At 45.0% G+C, this 15,680-nt stretch overlaps 1 protein-coding gene across 1 annotated transcript in view; it reads left to right on the top strand.

Annotated features, from left to right (window-relative positions):
• Window positions 1-15,680, top strand: part of LOC118388070 (GDNF family receptor alpha-2-like) — a 96,261-nt gene that overhangs the window by 23,531 nt on the left and 57,050 nt on the right. The window contains exon 3 of the mRNA XM_052525564.1: window positions 6,193-6,270. Within this exon, the coding sequence (XP_052381524.1) occupies window positions 6,193-6,270 (78 nt within the window). The remainder of the gene's footprint in view (window positions 1-6,192; window positions 6,271-15,680) is intronic.

The raw sequence follows: 15,680 nt of genomic DNA, 5'->3' as shown, positions 1-15,680 counted from the left end.
ATGGAGGTAGAGATGGTGGGGCAAGGCAATGTAGGCCTCCAGGCTAACTTAGCCAAATTACGTAGGGACCTGGGCAGTTTTTTCCAGGTTAAAGCAAAGGGAGCACTTGTAAGAGCTAGGTTCTCCATGCTCAAGGAGATGGATGCTCCCAGCTCCTTCTTCTTTGGTTTGGAAAGACAGAGCAGCGAAGCCAAGGGTATGCATTGTCTACGGCTGTCTGATGGGCGGGTGACCTCTGTGGTGGGGGAGATGCGGGAGCGGACTGTGGAGTTTTATACTGAATTGTATAGGGCAGAAATGTGTGATCCTATGTGTGCTCAGGTCTTGTTCGCAGGACTCCCTAAGCTCTCTCGGGCACAGAGGGATGAAATGGACATTCCTCTGTTGTCACATGAACTGGCAGAGGCAGTAACCCAGATGTCCCCCGGTCGTGCACCCGGGGTCGATAGACTTCCAGTGGAATTTTACAAAAAATTCTGGGGAACAATTGGACAGGATTTCTTTTGCATGTTGCGAGAATGCGTCGGGGTAGGAGAGTTGCCGATGAGCTGCCGTCGGGCGGCTCTGACTCTCCTGCCCAAAAAAGGGGACTTGTGTGAACTTAAGAACTGGAGGCCTGTGGCATTACTCTGTACGGACTACAAGATTTTGGACAAGGTCCTCTCTAACAGACTGAAGTCCCATCTGGACTCTATAATACAAAAGGACCAGACATATTGTGTACCGGGACGCTCAATCACGGACAACTTGTTCTTGATTAGGGACATGTTGGACTTGTCGAGAGGTTCTAATGTGAACTTTGGACTGGTCTCTTTAGATCAAGAGAAGGCTTTTGATAGAGTGGATCATGAGTATCTGTTTAATGTGATGTCTGTGTTTGGGTTTGGGAAGAGTTTTGTGACCTGTGTTTTTGGGGCTAGGGTGAGTGCAGCTGTTGTATGCTGGGGCGTCATGTATGGTTAAGGTGGGAGGGGGGCTCAGTAGGCCAGTCTGGGTGAGACGGGGCATTAGACAAGGATGCCCTCTATCTGGGCAGCTGTACACACTAGCCATTGAGCCTTTTTTAGGACTGCTACGCAGGAGACTGCGGGGAGTGTGCTGGACAGGCATGGATGTGGTGACAGGAATAGCAGTCTCAGCATATGCATATGCAGATGATGTTTCTGTGATGGTCAGGGATGGGAAAGATATGCAGGAACTAGAGACCAGTCTGAAGGTGTACGAGGGAGCTTCATCAGCTAAGGTAAACTGGGCAAGATATGCAGGAACTAGAGACCAGTCTGAAGGTGTACGAGGGAGCTTCATCAGCTAAGGTAGCAAAGCTCTGTTATGTGGGGCATGGGGGGATATTTTTATTTTTATTTTATTTTACCTTTATTTAACCAGGCAAGTCAGTTAAGAACATATTCTTATTTTCAATGACGGCCTGGGAACAGTGGGTTAACTGCCTGTTCAGGGGCAGAACGACAGATTTGTACCTTGTCAGCTCGGGGGTTTGAACTCACAACCTTCCGGTTACTAGTCCAACGCTCTAACCACTAGGCTCCTCCTCTGCTTCCAGGGGGTTTGCAGTGGGGTTGTGAAGGGCTTAAAGTGTTGGGGGTGTACCTGGGCTCGGAGAGGTGGGTCAGCAAGAACTGGGAGGGGCTGTCACAGGCAGTGGTGTCAAGACTGGCCAGGTGGAGGTGGCTCCTGTCCCAAGTGTCATATAGAGGGAGGGTGCTGATAATCAACAACCTGGTGGCATCTTCCTTGTGGCATAAACTGGCTGTCCTCAACCCCCCCGCCGGTCTGCTTGCAGACGTGCAGCGCAAGCTGGTGGACTTCTTTTGGTCGGGACATCACTGGCTGAAGGCAGCAGTTTTGTACATGACCGTCCACGAAGGAGGACAGGGCCTGGTGGAACTGGAGAGCAGGATGGCTGCTTTCCGACTAAAGGCGGTGCAGAGACTGCTGTACCACACTGATGTTGGCTGGAGGGAACCAGCATGCGCGCTGCTGAGGAGAGCTGGCGGATTAGGGTTGGACCGGCAGCTGTTCCTCATGAAGCTGGAGAGGCTGAGTACAGCAGGTCTCTCAGAGTTTTACTCTGCGGTGCTGAGGGCCTGGCAGCTGCTAAGGCCCACACGAGAAGGGGGTGTGGAGCGTGGGCAGTGGGTGTGGGAGGAGCCTATCTTCCACAACCCAGCCATCCCTTTGAGATCGGTTCAGTCGGCCACCCTGCAGAGGCAACTGATGGCAGGGGGTTTACAAAGGCTGGGTGACCTGAGACTGCTGGGAGAGGAGGGGTGGAAAACCCCGGAGGTCTTGGCGCAACAAACAGGAATAACGTCTCTTAGGCTGCTGGAGAGATTCCTGGAGGAGGTCCAGGAGGCACTGTCTGAGCCGGTAAGGGGTGTGTTTGAGAGGCCAAAGGGAGAGGGGCCACCAATGTTCTCGCCACTGCAGGTGACGGCAGAGACTGGAGACTGGCAAGGGGGTCTGGAGGACTTGTTAGATTTTAACACTCCGAGCCTGGGGGAGTTTGAGGGGGTGGGAGGTAAAGCCCTCTACAACCTCTGCGTTAAGGTTAGGAGCATTAGAAGCCTAACAGGAGTGAAGGCACATCAGTGGCAGGGGGTATGTGGGGCGGAGAGTATGGTGGGTTTTAGATGGAGGGCGCTCTACAAACCCACAGTACCAAAGAGGTCAGGGGACCTCCAGTGGAGGGTTCTTCATGGAGCCCTGGCCACTAACAGCTGGTTGGCACGGGTTGATCCGGGAATTGGGCAGGGGTGTCCTTTCTGTCAAATGAAAGAAACTGTAATTCATGTGTTTTCTGTGTGCACCAGGTTAATGCCATTAATGTCTCTGTTGGAATGTCTGTGTGACAGGTTGGGGGTGGTTTTTTGCTGTTGGGATGTTTATAATGGGATACAGGTATTCGAGTAAGGAGAAAGAAAAATGTGTTTTGTTGAATTTTCTGTTTGCTCAGGCAAAGTTAGCTATTTGGCTAACAAGGAGGAACAGGCTCTCTCTCTCTCTCTCTCTCTCTCTCTCTCTCACTCTCTTTCTACTCTCTCTCTCTCTCTCTCTTTCTCTCTCTCTTTCTCTCCTCTCTCTCTCTCTCTCTCTCTCTCTCTCTCTCTCTCTCTCTCTCTCTTTTTCTACTCTCTCTCCCTCTCCCTCTCCCTCTCTCTCTTACCTGTATTAATGGCACCTGTTTGAACTTGTTATCAGTATAAAAGACACCTGTCCACAACCTCAAACAGTCACACTCCAAACTCCACTATGGCTAAGACCAAAGAGCTGTCAAAGGACACCAGAAACAATTGTAGACCTGCACCAGGCTGGGAAGACTAAATCTGCAATAGGTAAGCAGCTTGGTTTGATGAAATCAACTGTGGGAGCAATTATTAGGAAATTGAAGACATACAAGACCACTTATAATCTCTGGGGCTCCACGCAAGATCTCACACCGTGGGGTCAAAATGATCACAAGAACGGTGCGCAAAAATCCCCAAACCACAGTGGGGGACCTAGTGAATGACCTGCAGAGAGCTGGGACCAAAGTAACAAAGCCTACCATCAGTAACACACTATGCCGCCAGGGACTCAAATCCTGCAGTGCCAGACGTGTCCCCCTGCTTAAGCCAGTACATGTCCAGGCCCGTCTGAAGTTTGCTAGAGAGCATTTGGATGATCCAGAAGAAGATTGGGAGAATGTCATATGGTCACATGAAACCAAAATATCACTTTTCGGTAAAAACTCAACTCGTCGTGTTTGGAGGACAAAGAATGCCGAGTTGCATCCAAAGAACACCATACTTACTGTGAAGCATGGGGGTGGAAACATCATGCTTTGGGGCTGTTTTTCTGCAAAGGGACCAGGACGACTGATCTGTGTAAAGGAAAGAATGAATGGGGCCATGTATGGTGAGATTTTGAGTGAAAACCTCCTTCCATCAGCAAGGGCATTGAACATGAAACGTGGCTGGGTCTTTCAGCATGACAATGATCCAAACACACCGCCTGGGCAACGAAGGACTGACTTCGTAAGAAGCATTTCAAGGTCCTGGAGTGGCCTAGCCAGTCTCCAGATCTCAACCCCATAGAAAATCTTTGGAGGGAGTTGAAAGTCCGTGTTGCCCAGCAACAGCCCCAGAATATCACTGCTCTAGAGGAGATCTGCATGGAGGAATGGGCCAAAATACCAGCAACAGTGTGTGAAAACCTTGTGAAGACTTACAGAAAACGTTTGACCTCTGTCATTGCCAACAATGGGTATATAACAAAGTATTGAGATAAACTTTTGTTATTGTCCAAATACTTATTTTCCACCATAATTTGCAAAGAAATTCATTAAAAATCCTACAATGTGATTTTCTGGATTTTTTTCCTTCTCATTTTGTCTGTCATATTTGAAGTGTACCTATGATGAAAATTACAGGCCTCTCTCATATTTTTAAATGGCAGAATTGCACAATTGGTGGCTGACTAAATACTTTTTTTGCCCCACTGTATATTAAGAGTGGGTGAGTATGTGTTCTGTATTGTCAGTAATAATTAAAAAGGGGATGAGAGGGAGTGAAAGATGAGAGGAGGCCTGGAGAGAGGAGTGCAGCTACAGCAGTTCCTCACGCCTCAAATTCAGCTTACTCCACAACACGCATGCAATCACACCTATACACCAGCACTCACACTCTACTCACTCACACTCTACGTACACACACTCTATGCACGCATGCACACACACGCACGCACAGACACGCAAACACACGCACACACACACACACACAGACACACAATTATTTTAACCTTGAAGTAACATTGAGCTATTTTGAACTAGAATTGAACTAACACTGAGCTAATATAGACCAGAACTGAAGTTGAAAGAACATGGAGACATGTAAATGTGTTGACCGGGAATGTAAAGCACAAGAGCACACAAATACTACCTGTGTTACAACTGTTATGTACATGCTAATATTGTTACCATTAACACCCAAATTAGTGTTGTGAGCTTTGATGTTTACCTTCCGCCCCTCCATACATCTGACTGGAGTTCTGACTGAGCGTTCTGTTACCCAGGCAGGTGGTCAGCTAGTAACATCAGCTCTCTCCGCGGCACACAGGGAGAGAGAGAGAGAGAGAGAGAGAGAGAGAGAGAGAGAGAGAGAGAGAGAGAGAGAGGGAGAGAGAGAGATAGAAACACTCACGTAATCTAAGGTGGTGTGTTGGAAGTGAAACAGCGACTTTACATAAATTACCCACCTGTAATCTGAATGCCCCCACAATAAAGACTCGTCAAGTGTGTGTGTGTTAGTGCAAGTGTTCTGGAATGTAGTGTAGCAATGAGGAGGCCATAGATTGGTGGATAAGCTATCTGCTGAGTGATGGGATTGGTGGGCTGAGCTGTATAGGGACTGGCAAGGTGAGGATGGAGGATTGAAATAATGCTGACCACACATACCTCTCAGGTGGGCAGGGGGGGGGGGTTGTTATAGGAGGAGGAGGAAACAGGTGAGGGGGATGATAGAGAACACAGGATAGGAGAGGATATGGGTTTGATGCAATAGAAAAGAGAGGAGAGGAGAGGAGAGGAGAGGAGAGGAGAGGAGAGGAGAGGAGAGGAGAGGAGAGGAGAGGAGAGGAGAGGAGGGAGGAGAGGAGAGGAGAGGAGAGGAGAGGAGAGGAGAGGAGGTTAAGTCAGTAACAGTATGTATGGCTGCAGGTGAAAACAGAAACCTTGTTTCAGAGCCTCATACATAAACATGGATCCTTGTCACCCGCTTTATTAAACCCCTAAGGTACCATACCCCTCTACACACACACACACACACACACATACACACACACACACACACACACACACACACACAAACACACACACACGATCGGCGAGTCACCAGCAGAATAGAATGTGTCTTGTCAGGTCTACTGTAAATGCTTGATAATGTGTAGTCAACTGTTAAAAGTTAGGCTACATTGTTCCTGGAATTGAAAAAGAAATGGTTTATGTCTTAGCTTTTTTTAAAGTTATATTCTAACTGTTTGATGGCTGCTATCTTGGGTTCAATCTCAATGCTAAACAGGCCTTGATACCTGTTTATATCTCTTTCTTTCTCTCTGTCGCTCGCTTTTTCACTTTCTCTAACACACACACACACTTTACACACACTCACTCTCTCTATGTTTTTGTTTGTATTCCAGGAGAGGACTTCTATGAGATGTCACCCTATGAGCTCCACGAATTCTCAGAAGAGTTTAGACATGCCTCCATCATCTCAGGTAGCCTACCACTGGATATGTATGTGTAGTCCATGTCTAATAAGGTAACAGGGTTGGTGTGCAGACCTGGGTTCAAATCAAGATTATTATAGTAAATGAAAACTGAAAATAAAATAATAACTCAAATTGGACAGATCATTTAGTAAACTGAAACATTTGAAAAACTAAAACTATACTGGAACTATTATCTTTGACTGCAAACCGAACTAAAATAAAATAGAAGTTTTCGTTTTTTTCTTCTAAACTTTACGAAAAAATCAAATGGGGTTTTCAAGCAGTTTTTTTCTAATGGGGTTTTCAAGCATCTGAATCTTGTGGGTAAATGCTGCCAGTAGATGCCGGTGTTTCAAATAGGCCTAACTTGTGCATCACTGTCACTAGCTATCACTAGCTAACAGGGAAGAAATATGAGGGTGAGCAGAGAGCGTGGCTGGGCCAATCTAGAGCAGCTTGTGAAGTTTCTGGAGCCTTTAGAAAATCCACGACGACCAACATACTGACCAGTGACTGGGCCAATCTAGAGCAGCTTGTGAAGTTTCTGGAGCCTTTAGAAAATCCTTGACGACCAACATACTGACCAGTGACTGGGCCAATCTAGAGCAGCTTGTGAAGTTTCTGGAGCCTTTAGAAAATCCACGACGACCAACATACTGACCAGTGACTGGGCCAATCTAGAGCAGCTTGTGAAGTTTCTGGAGCCTTTAGAAAATCCACGACGACCAACATACTGACCAGTGACTGGGCCAATCTAGAGCAGCTTGTGAAGTTTCTGGAGCCTTTAGAAAATCCTCGACGACCAACATACTGACCAGTGACTGGGCCAATCTAGAGCAGCTTGTGAAGTTTCTGGAGCCTTTAGAAAATCCACGACGACCAACATACTGACCAGTGACTGGGCCAATCTAGAGCAGCTTGTGAAGTTTCTGGAGCCTTTAGAAAATCCACGACGACCAACATACTGACCAGTGACTGGGCCAATCTAGAGCAGCTTGTGAAGTTTCTGGAGCCTTTAGAAAATCCACGACGACCAACATACTGACCAGTGACTGGGCCAATCTAGAGCAGCTTGTGAAGTTTCTGAAGCCATTGGCAAAATTCACACAGACTAACTTCAAACTGACAGCCAGTCACTCTCTGATGTGGTGCCGTGCCTTCTCAACCTTGAGGCAGACTTGCAGTCAACTACTGTTGCAAAACAGTTGGTGCAGGTCCTGCGACAGCACTTCGCATACATACTGAATCCTCTGGCAGTCAACTTCGATCCAACCCCTGCAGCAGCTTGCCTGATGGACTCAGTTGTGTCTCTGGCACTTCGCTCAACAGAGATGGAGCCACTGAAGAGGGAAGCAGAGTCTTTTGTACTTCAGCAAATCAGAGAGTACAGCCATGGAGTAGCAGGACCCCAGGAAGATGCCAGCACAATGAATTCGGCAAGCATCTCGACCACAGTGCTTCAGAAATATAGCTTCCTCACATCGAAGATTGTGTCTGAGATCACTGTCCAGCTGGAGAGTTAACCTGGCCGGGCATTAAGTGCCCCTTGTGAGCTATGGAAATACCTCAAAGAGGTAAAAGGGGGTCATGTTTACAGAGTCACGTTCTCCAGTTCTGGCAGGTAAGAATGGCTTTTTATCTAAAGCTGTGCTATGTGGCATTGGATCTGGTTTCTGCCCTTGCATCCCAAGCGTTTGTAGAGAGAATATTTTCAGTCTGTGGACGACTGTCATCAGGCTTGAGAAACCGAAACAACCACCTCTCTGGAATGCATAGTTTTCTTGAACAGAAACACACACACACACACACACACACACACACACACACACACACACACACACACACACACACACACACACACACACACACACACACACACACACACACACACACACACACACACACACACACACACACTGACTTTGAACTGATAGATTTGTGAAGAAGTGTTGTATTGCTTATCTTTTGCTGTTGTTGTAGCTGTTGTTATTAACGCTATTTGACGGGGGTTAGTCAGTGATACATGTTTAATATTACATAAACATAACACATCAAATGTGCCATGACTTCATTGGGTGTTGTTTCCCCTCTCATTCTGTCAGATTAAGGAAAAGGTACTTGATTCTTCTAACATCTAATACTAAAGTTAAAAAAATAGTTTCCTTCCACCATATTTATTGCACCAGTCTAGGCACATATCCTTTAAATCCAAGTCACATTAGGATTTATTTAGAATTTTAACCTAACCAAACCTTTGACCTGGCCGTAGAGTTGTATGGAGTCCTCTAGTGGCCAAAAGCCTGTGTTAGCATGGGCAATGCTGTTAAACACTTTCACCTTTTTGATTTAGTCAACATCCAACTTCATTGGCTGATCCCTCCTGATGACCCGGTTGACATGACTTAATGACCCAATTGGAGTCATGACAGCCGGGTCATCAAGAGGGATCAGCCAATGAATTTTACTTGAGAAGAAAATTGATTATTTCAATATTGAGCTGGCCTCAATGGTGCTGCCAATGGTCTCACAGATTCCATCATGACAGAGATACAGAGATTGTATGTCTATCCATAATTCCAGTGGGTCAGAAGTTTACATACATTAACTTGACTATGCCTTTAAACAGCTCGGAAAATTCCAGAAAGTGATGTCATAGCTTTACAAGCTTCTGATAGGCTAATTGACATCATTTGAGTCAATTGGAGGTGTACCTGTGGATGTATTTCAAGGTCCACCTTCAGACACCTTCAGACTCAGTGCCTCTTCGCTTGACATCATGGAAAAATCAAAAGAAATCAGCCAAGACCTCCGGAAAACAATTGGAGACCTTCACAAGTCTGGTTCATTCATGGGAGCAATTTACAAACGCCTGAAGGTACCACGTTCATCTGTACAAACAATAGTACGCAAGTATAAACACCATGGGACCAAGCAGCCGCCATATCGCTCAGGAAGGAGATGCGTTCTCTCTCCTAGAGATGAACGTACTTTGGTGCGAAAAGTTCAAATCAATCCCAGAACAACAGCGTAGGACCTTGTGAAGATGCTGGAGGAAACAGGTACAAAAGTATCTATATCCACAGTAAAACGAGTCCTATATCAGCATAACCTAAAAGGCTGCTCAGCAAGGAAGAAGCCACTGATGTTAATATTTGTACCCAGGTCTATTGGTCTGTGTGAGTGTGATTCTGACACGGAGGGACTGCTCAGAACACAAATATAGAAAGCTCAGCCCGCTGCTCCTATGTTGATTGAGATGAACAAACAGAAGGTATCTTCTGAATGTGTGTGTGTGTCTTTCTGTCTGTAACTGAAGCATGTGTGTGTGCGAGTGTGTGTGTGTATCTGTAACTGAAGCTATCCTCCATCCTGTCACGAAAAGCTATTTTCTTTCCAATTTCTGTGTGCGCCAGTTCACAATTCTCATTATTTAAAGCATTGAGAGGTAATCTGCAGCTTCTCTAGGAGACAGCTTCACTGCAGAATAAATAACATTCACACACACACGAAGACCAAAGACTCCACGATTCCATTTCCACATGTGACACAGTGTGTTTATATTTTATGACTCGTGTATACTCACTCGGTTCATCAAAGATAAACACTCTGTCTGATGATTGATCATACTTCATTTGAACTTTCTATCTCTGTTTCTGTATTTGACACAGAGTCCTAAGCCTGTAATTGTCAGTAGGCTTCAGCAGCACAGTGTGTGTGTTTGTATTTGTGGACGTGCCAGCGAGTATGTGCATGTGTGTGCGTGTGTTGCCTAGAGTGAGGTGATGACCTTATAGACAGAGGTAAAATGATCCTATCAGTCCGATTAGATTTGTAACAATGTCATGTGAAGTTGCCCACTCATCCCTAGATAGTACTCTATCCACTTTCCATTCACCATGCAGATATCTAGGACCTGAGGGAGAGATAGAGAACGAGAGAGAGATAGAGAGGGAGGGAGAGCGAGAGAGAGAGAGAGAGAGGGGGGAGAGAGAGAGAGTGAGAGAGGGTGAGGGAGAGAGAGAAATAGAGACACAGAAAGATGGATGGACAGACAGACAGAGACAGAGAGATTAAGGGAGGTAGGAAAAGACAAAGAGAGATGGTAGAATAGGAAAGGGATAGACAGATAAAAAGAGAGGGATGAGGCAACGAGAGGGAGAAGAATGCAGAGCAAGAGAGAGACAGATGGGGAGGGAGGGAGAGAGGGAGGGTGAGATAAGAGGATGATATAGAGAAGTGTTAAATAGCATGTGCAGAAGAAAGAGGAAGAAAAAGGAGTAGAACATTAAAGTATGTCTTAGACAAGACTGTTACCAATCGATTGGAGGGAAAGGCAGAGCGTGACAGAGAGAGTGTGTGTGTGTGTGTGTGTGTGTGTGACGAAGGACATTTTAGCAGACAACGGAGAAACAATCACCAACAAACACACTTATTTTTCCAAAACACTGAGACACATCAATATAGACACCTCTGACTCAAATGTGTGTGTAAAATAGAGAAATAGTGTGTGTGTGTGTGTGTGTGTGTGTGTGTGTGTGTGTGTGTGTGTGTGTGTGTGTGTGTGTGTGTGTGTGTGTGTGTGTGTGTGTGTGTGTGTGTGTGTGTGTGTGTGTGTTTGTGAGAGAGGGAGAGAGATCGGGCTCAGTCCAGTCAGTCTAATTAGCACTTAACACAAAGAGCCGTCCAATGATGGACAAGAGCTGTGAACGACAGCCAATCAGAGCTAACCCTAATTGTGTGTGTGTGTGCGTGCATGCTGTATTTCTCAGAAGACAGCTGCTTTGTTACAGATAGACTGAGTTCAACTGTGGGATGCTTTAACTGTTTTTGCTGTTGGACAGAAAAGTTAGATTGATCTGTGAGACAACCCTTTGTTATCAAGGTACAACTCCCTGTCATAATAGTGACATAACAGACGTCATGAACAGTTATAACCTCTCATATCAGAAGAAGAGAGAAGATAAGAAGGCAAAGAGAGCCGAACAGAGGAACAGTAGAGAGGAGAGGACGAAAGTAGAAAAGGGGAGAGAGAAGGAAAGCAGAGGAGACAAAGAGGGGGTGGAGAGGAACAGAGAGGAGGATGAGAGAGAATGAGAAAAGGAGGAAGGAAGAGGGGATATAGTTACCTTTAGCTGTTCTGGCAGATACACTGCAATTACCAGCTTAATCATACATCACAGTTTCAAATCGAATCATCACATTTTATTCATCACATGCTTTGTAAACAACAGGTGTAGACTAACAGTGAAATGCTTACTTACGGGCCCTTCCCAACAATGCAGAGAGAAAGAAAGTAGAGAAATAATAGAAAAGTAATAACACGTAATAAGAAATACACAATGAGCTATGATACCTTGGCTATACCTTTGTGCACAGGGTCATTGTCATGCTGAACCAGGAAAGGGCCTAGAAAGTAAAGAATAGTCTAGAAAGTCATTGTATGCTGTAGCGTTAAGATTTCCCTTCACTGGAACTAAGGGGCCTAGCTTGAACCATGAAAAACAGTCCCAGACCATTACTCCTCCTCCACCAAACTTTACAGTTGGCACTATGCATTGGGGCAGGTAGCGCTGTAGTGGCATCCACCAAACCCAGATTCATCCTTCGGACTGCCAGATAGTGAAGCGTGATTCATCACTCCAGAGAATGCGTTTCCACGGTTGCAAGCTATACACCACTTCAGCCGACGCTATGCATTGAGCATGGTGATCTTAGGCTTGTGTGTGGCTGCTAGAATAGAAACCCATTTCATGAAGCTCCCGGCGAACAGTTCTTGTGTTACGTTACTTCCAGAGGCAGTTTGGAACTTGGTCGTGAGTGTCTGTGAGCTTGTGTGTCCTACCACTTTGCGGCTTTGTTGCTCCTAGACATTTCCACATCATAATAACAGCACATACAGTTGACCGGAGAAGCTCTAGCAGACCAGAAATGTCACAAAATGAAAATTTGGAAAAGTAGCATCCCAGTAGGAAGGCCATTCTACTGCCAATGTTTGTCTATTGAGATTGCATGTCTGTGTGCTCAATTTGATATACCTTTCAGCAAAGGGTGTGGCTGAAATAGTCGAATCCACTAATTTGAAAGGGTGTCCACATACATATATATATATATATATATATATATATATATATATATAGTGTATGTACTGTACCTAGAACTAGGAATAAAGTGAATAGGCAACAGGATAAGTAATAAACTGTAGCAGCAGCATGTGTGATGAGTAGGGCTGTTGTGGTGACTGTATTACCGCAGCACAGGTCACGAGTCATGAAGGCAGTCAAATTCCACGTGACTGTTTAGTCACGGTAATGCTGCTGATGGTCATTAGTAGCCTACCAAACTTGCTAACTGCCTGGTACTCAGCACTCTATTGTCCCTTTAATCACTCTGACATCAATGCAAATGTACTTGTAAATCCAATCAAACACTTCATGAGAGCCCATCAGCTCATGTTGCGCAACATTTCAATAGGATATGCAATTGCGCAAGAAAACAGAATGATGGCCTCTACTAAAAAGAGGAGGATCCGCTTTCTACTGGCTTATAGTTATTTTTCAACTTTCCTAATATTAAGCACATTGCTTATATTTACAACAGGAGTATAGCCTACCTGGCTGGCATGAAAATAAACCATGGAGAAAAGTGTCCTCCATTTAAGGGCATAGATGACATGTATTTTTTCCCGCTGCCCCAGTTTTGATACAGGTGCATGATAATTGTCTATTCTAAATAAAAAATAATTTCACACATATATTATTTAGTATATGTAAAGACAAGATTAAATCAAGAACCGTCTGATGGGTGACAATATTAGCCTATCACTTGTGAATTATATATTATCACGTATGAATGATGCCCAGCATAAGAAACAATGCCTTTTTTTGCGACTTTTTCTAATCATAGTTGCACACCTCATGTAGCTTAGCCCTTAGGCCTATATGTTTATAAGGTTTGTATCGCAAACTAAAGTGGCCAAATAACTTCTTGAAATTAAGCACATTAATCCACTTTACAAGGGGTGTAGAGTCTAACTGGCATACATAAGCAGCGAGTGAGTTTCAAGTTTGGGGATGTAATTTGCACCACAAAAATGCACCTTGATAATAAAATCATAATTGCATTTGCGGTCACTTTTGATAATGGTGTTTTCAGCGAATGGAACATTCTCGCTTATAGGCTACTAGCATGTGCGCATTGCAACGCTTATAATGTGAAGAAATAGCCTAATCAATATTTTAAGCTAAACATTCTGATCTGTTGCATCAGCCACATTGCGTTAAAAAAAGTATGCTAATAGTTGTATTAATTTAGGATCTATCACATTCCAAAACTGTCCCAGACTATGTTTGGAACATTTATTTCTCACATAGAGTAGAATAGGTCAACCTTCTATGGGGGATAGTAGATTGACAAAGGCTAGTGCTTTTGCTGTTTGTTAGGCCTACTCATCTTGTTGGCTGACGAAAAGTAAATGTGGACAGTTCTTCCAATATCTTCAATATGCACCTCAGAATTGGATAAGGATGACTTAGGTGGCTGGAGACTTTTACAATTGTTAGGGGCTTCCTCTGACATCGCCTGGTATAGATGTCCTAGATGGCAGGGAGCTCGGCCCTAGTGATGTACTGGGCTTTATGCACTACCCTCTGTAGTGACTTGCGGTCGCATGCCAAGCAGTTGCCATACAAAGCGGTGATGCAACCAGTCAAGAGGCCTTCAGTGGTGCCGCTGTAGAACCTTTTGAAGATCTGATGCCCATGCCAAATCTTTTCAGCCTCCTGAGAGGGAAGAGAGACTGCCTTGCCCTTTTTACAACTGTTGGTATGTGTGGACCATGATAGATCCTTAGTGATGTGGACACAGAGGAACCTGAAGTTCTCAACCTGCTCCACTACAGCCCGGTCGATGTGATTGGGGGCTTGCTCGGCCCTCCATCTCCTGTAGTTTACCCTCCTGTATGTGCTTTTGTTTGTGTGTGTGTGTGTGTGTGTGTGTGTGTGTGTGTGTGTGTGTGTGTGTGTGTGTGTGTGTGTGTGTGTGTGTGTGTGCATGCCTTGTTGTGCTACGTGCGCATTGTACCTTCTGAGTACAAGGGACTCTATACATCGATCATTATTATCTAATATCTGATGGGGTTTGAATACATTCCATGTTCAGCTGTGTTTTATCAGTCTGGTTCTAACAAGGTTCTTCTTTCATCTGACACATCATAGGTCTGTCTGTACAGTATACTGTAGGTCTGTCTGTACCATTACAAGCATTGGTTTTCCCATCGGACGTGAGCATGTTAGCACGTTTGGCACACTGATTGGTGTCACCTCGTTAGTCAGTATGCGTTACAACTGTGCTGGTTTGTCATCTCGTTAGTCGGAAGGTGTTTCACCAGGTGATATTTAAGAGCAGCTGGCCCAGTGCTCCAGTTGTCTGGATTGTTAACACCTTTAGTTGGCTCTCCCTATTTGATTTCTAAAAAACAAACCTTTCTGATCTTCTGTGTTTTCGTTTTGCTCCACTTTCTGGTTTGCTTCCTGTCTTAAAGTTTGTTGTGGGTTTTTATTTTGTTTGCCTCTTCTTGGGCAAATTTAGTGGGTCTCATGTGTCTTTTTGGTACTAGTTGTTGTTGCTCGTCAACTTTCAGTGGACAACCCCTTGAGTGTCTTTCAGAACCCCTCCTAGAATCCCAGCTGTTTTGTTTTGGTTGTTGTCAGTGATTATTTGTTGGTTCCAAAGAAACCAATTGTTTCTTGGTTTCTTGATGGGGAACTTAAATGTACAGTATACTGTAGGTCTGTCTGTATAGTATGTCTCTGCTCTGTTCTGTCCAGCTTCATCTATACATCTGTAATTCTCCATATCGTTCTCTTTCATATTCTGTCCATTTCTCTAACTCTTTGGATGCGTGTGTGTGTATGTGGCTGTGGTCAGGCTAGCCAGCTGTGTCTACCCTGCTTTCAGGCAACTCTATTGATCTCTCTTCTTTTCCCCCTCCTTGTCAAATCGCTTCTCCTCTCTTTTTCCTCTCCTCACTTCTCTAGTTCCCCCTCTCCCCCTCTCTCCCCGTCTCCTCTTCCCTCACCCCCCCTCCTCTCTCTAACCTTGTTAGATCATGCCTCGATACGATGTGTGTGTGTGTGTGTGTGTGTGTGTGTGTGTGTGTGTGTGTGTGTGTGTGTGTGTGTGTGTGTGTGTGTGGGGGTAAGTTGAGAGGATGCCTGACTACAGCACTTAAATAAAACATACGTGTAAGAAACCGTCTATGTGTGTAAGTGTGTGTATACGGATAGTGTATGAGTGCATACGTGTTTGTGTGAGTGTGTGTGTGTATGTGTGTATGTGTGTATGCGCCTGGTGCACGTGTGTGTGAGTGTTGGTGCATTTGTGTGTATGCATCTAAGTTCATGTGTGTGTATATGTGT

Source organism: Oncorhynchus keta, chromosome 9 (assembly GCF_023373465.1).
Source record: "Oncorhynchus keta strain PuntledgeMale-10-30-2019 chromosome 9, Oket_V2, whole genome shotgun sequence".
NCBI lineage: Eukaryota > Metazoa > Chordata > Actinopteri > Salmoniformes > Salmonidae > Oncorhynchus > Oncorhynchus keta.
The sequence above is the reverse complement of the archived record's forward strand: the minus strand, read 5'-3'. Positions and strand labels throughout refer to the sequence as shown.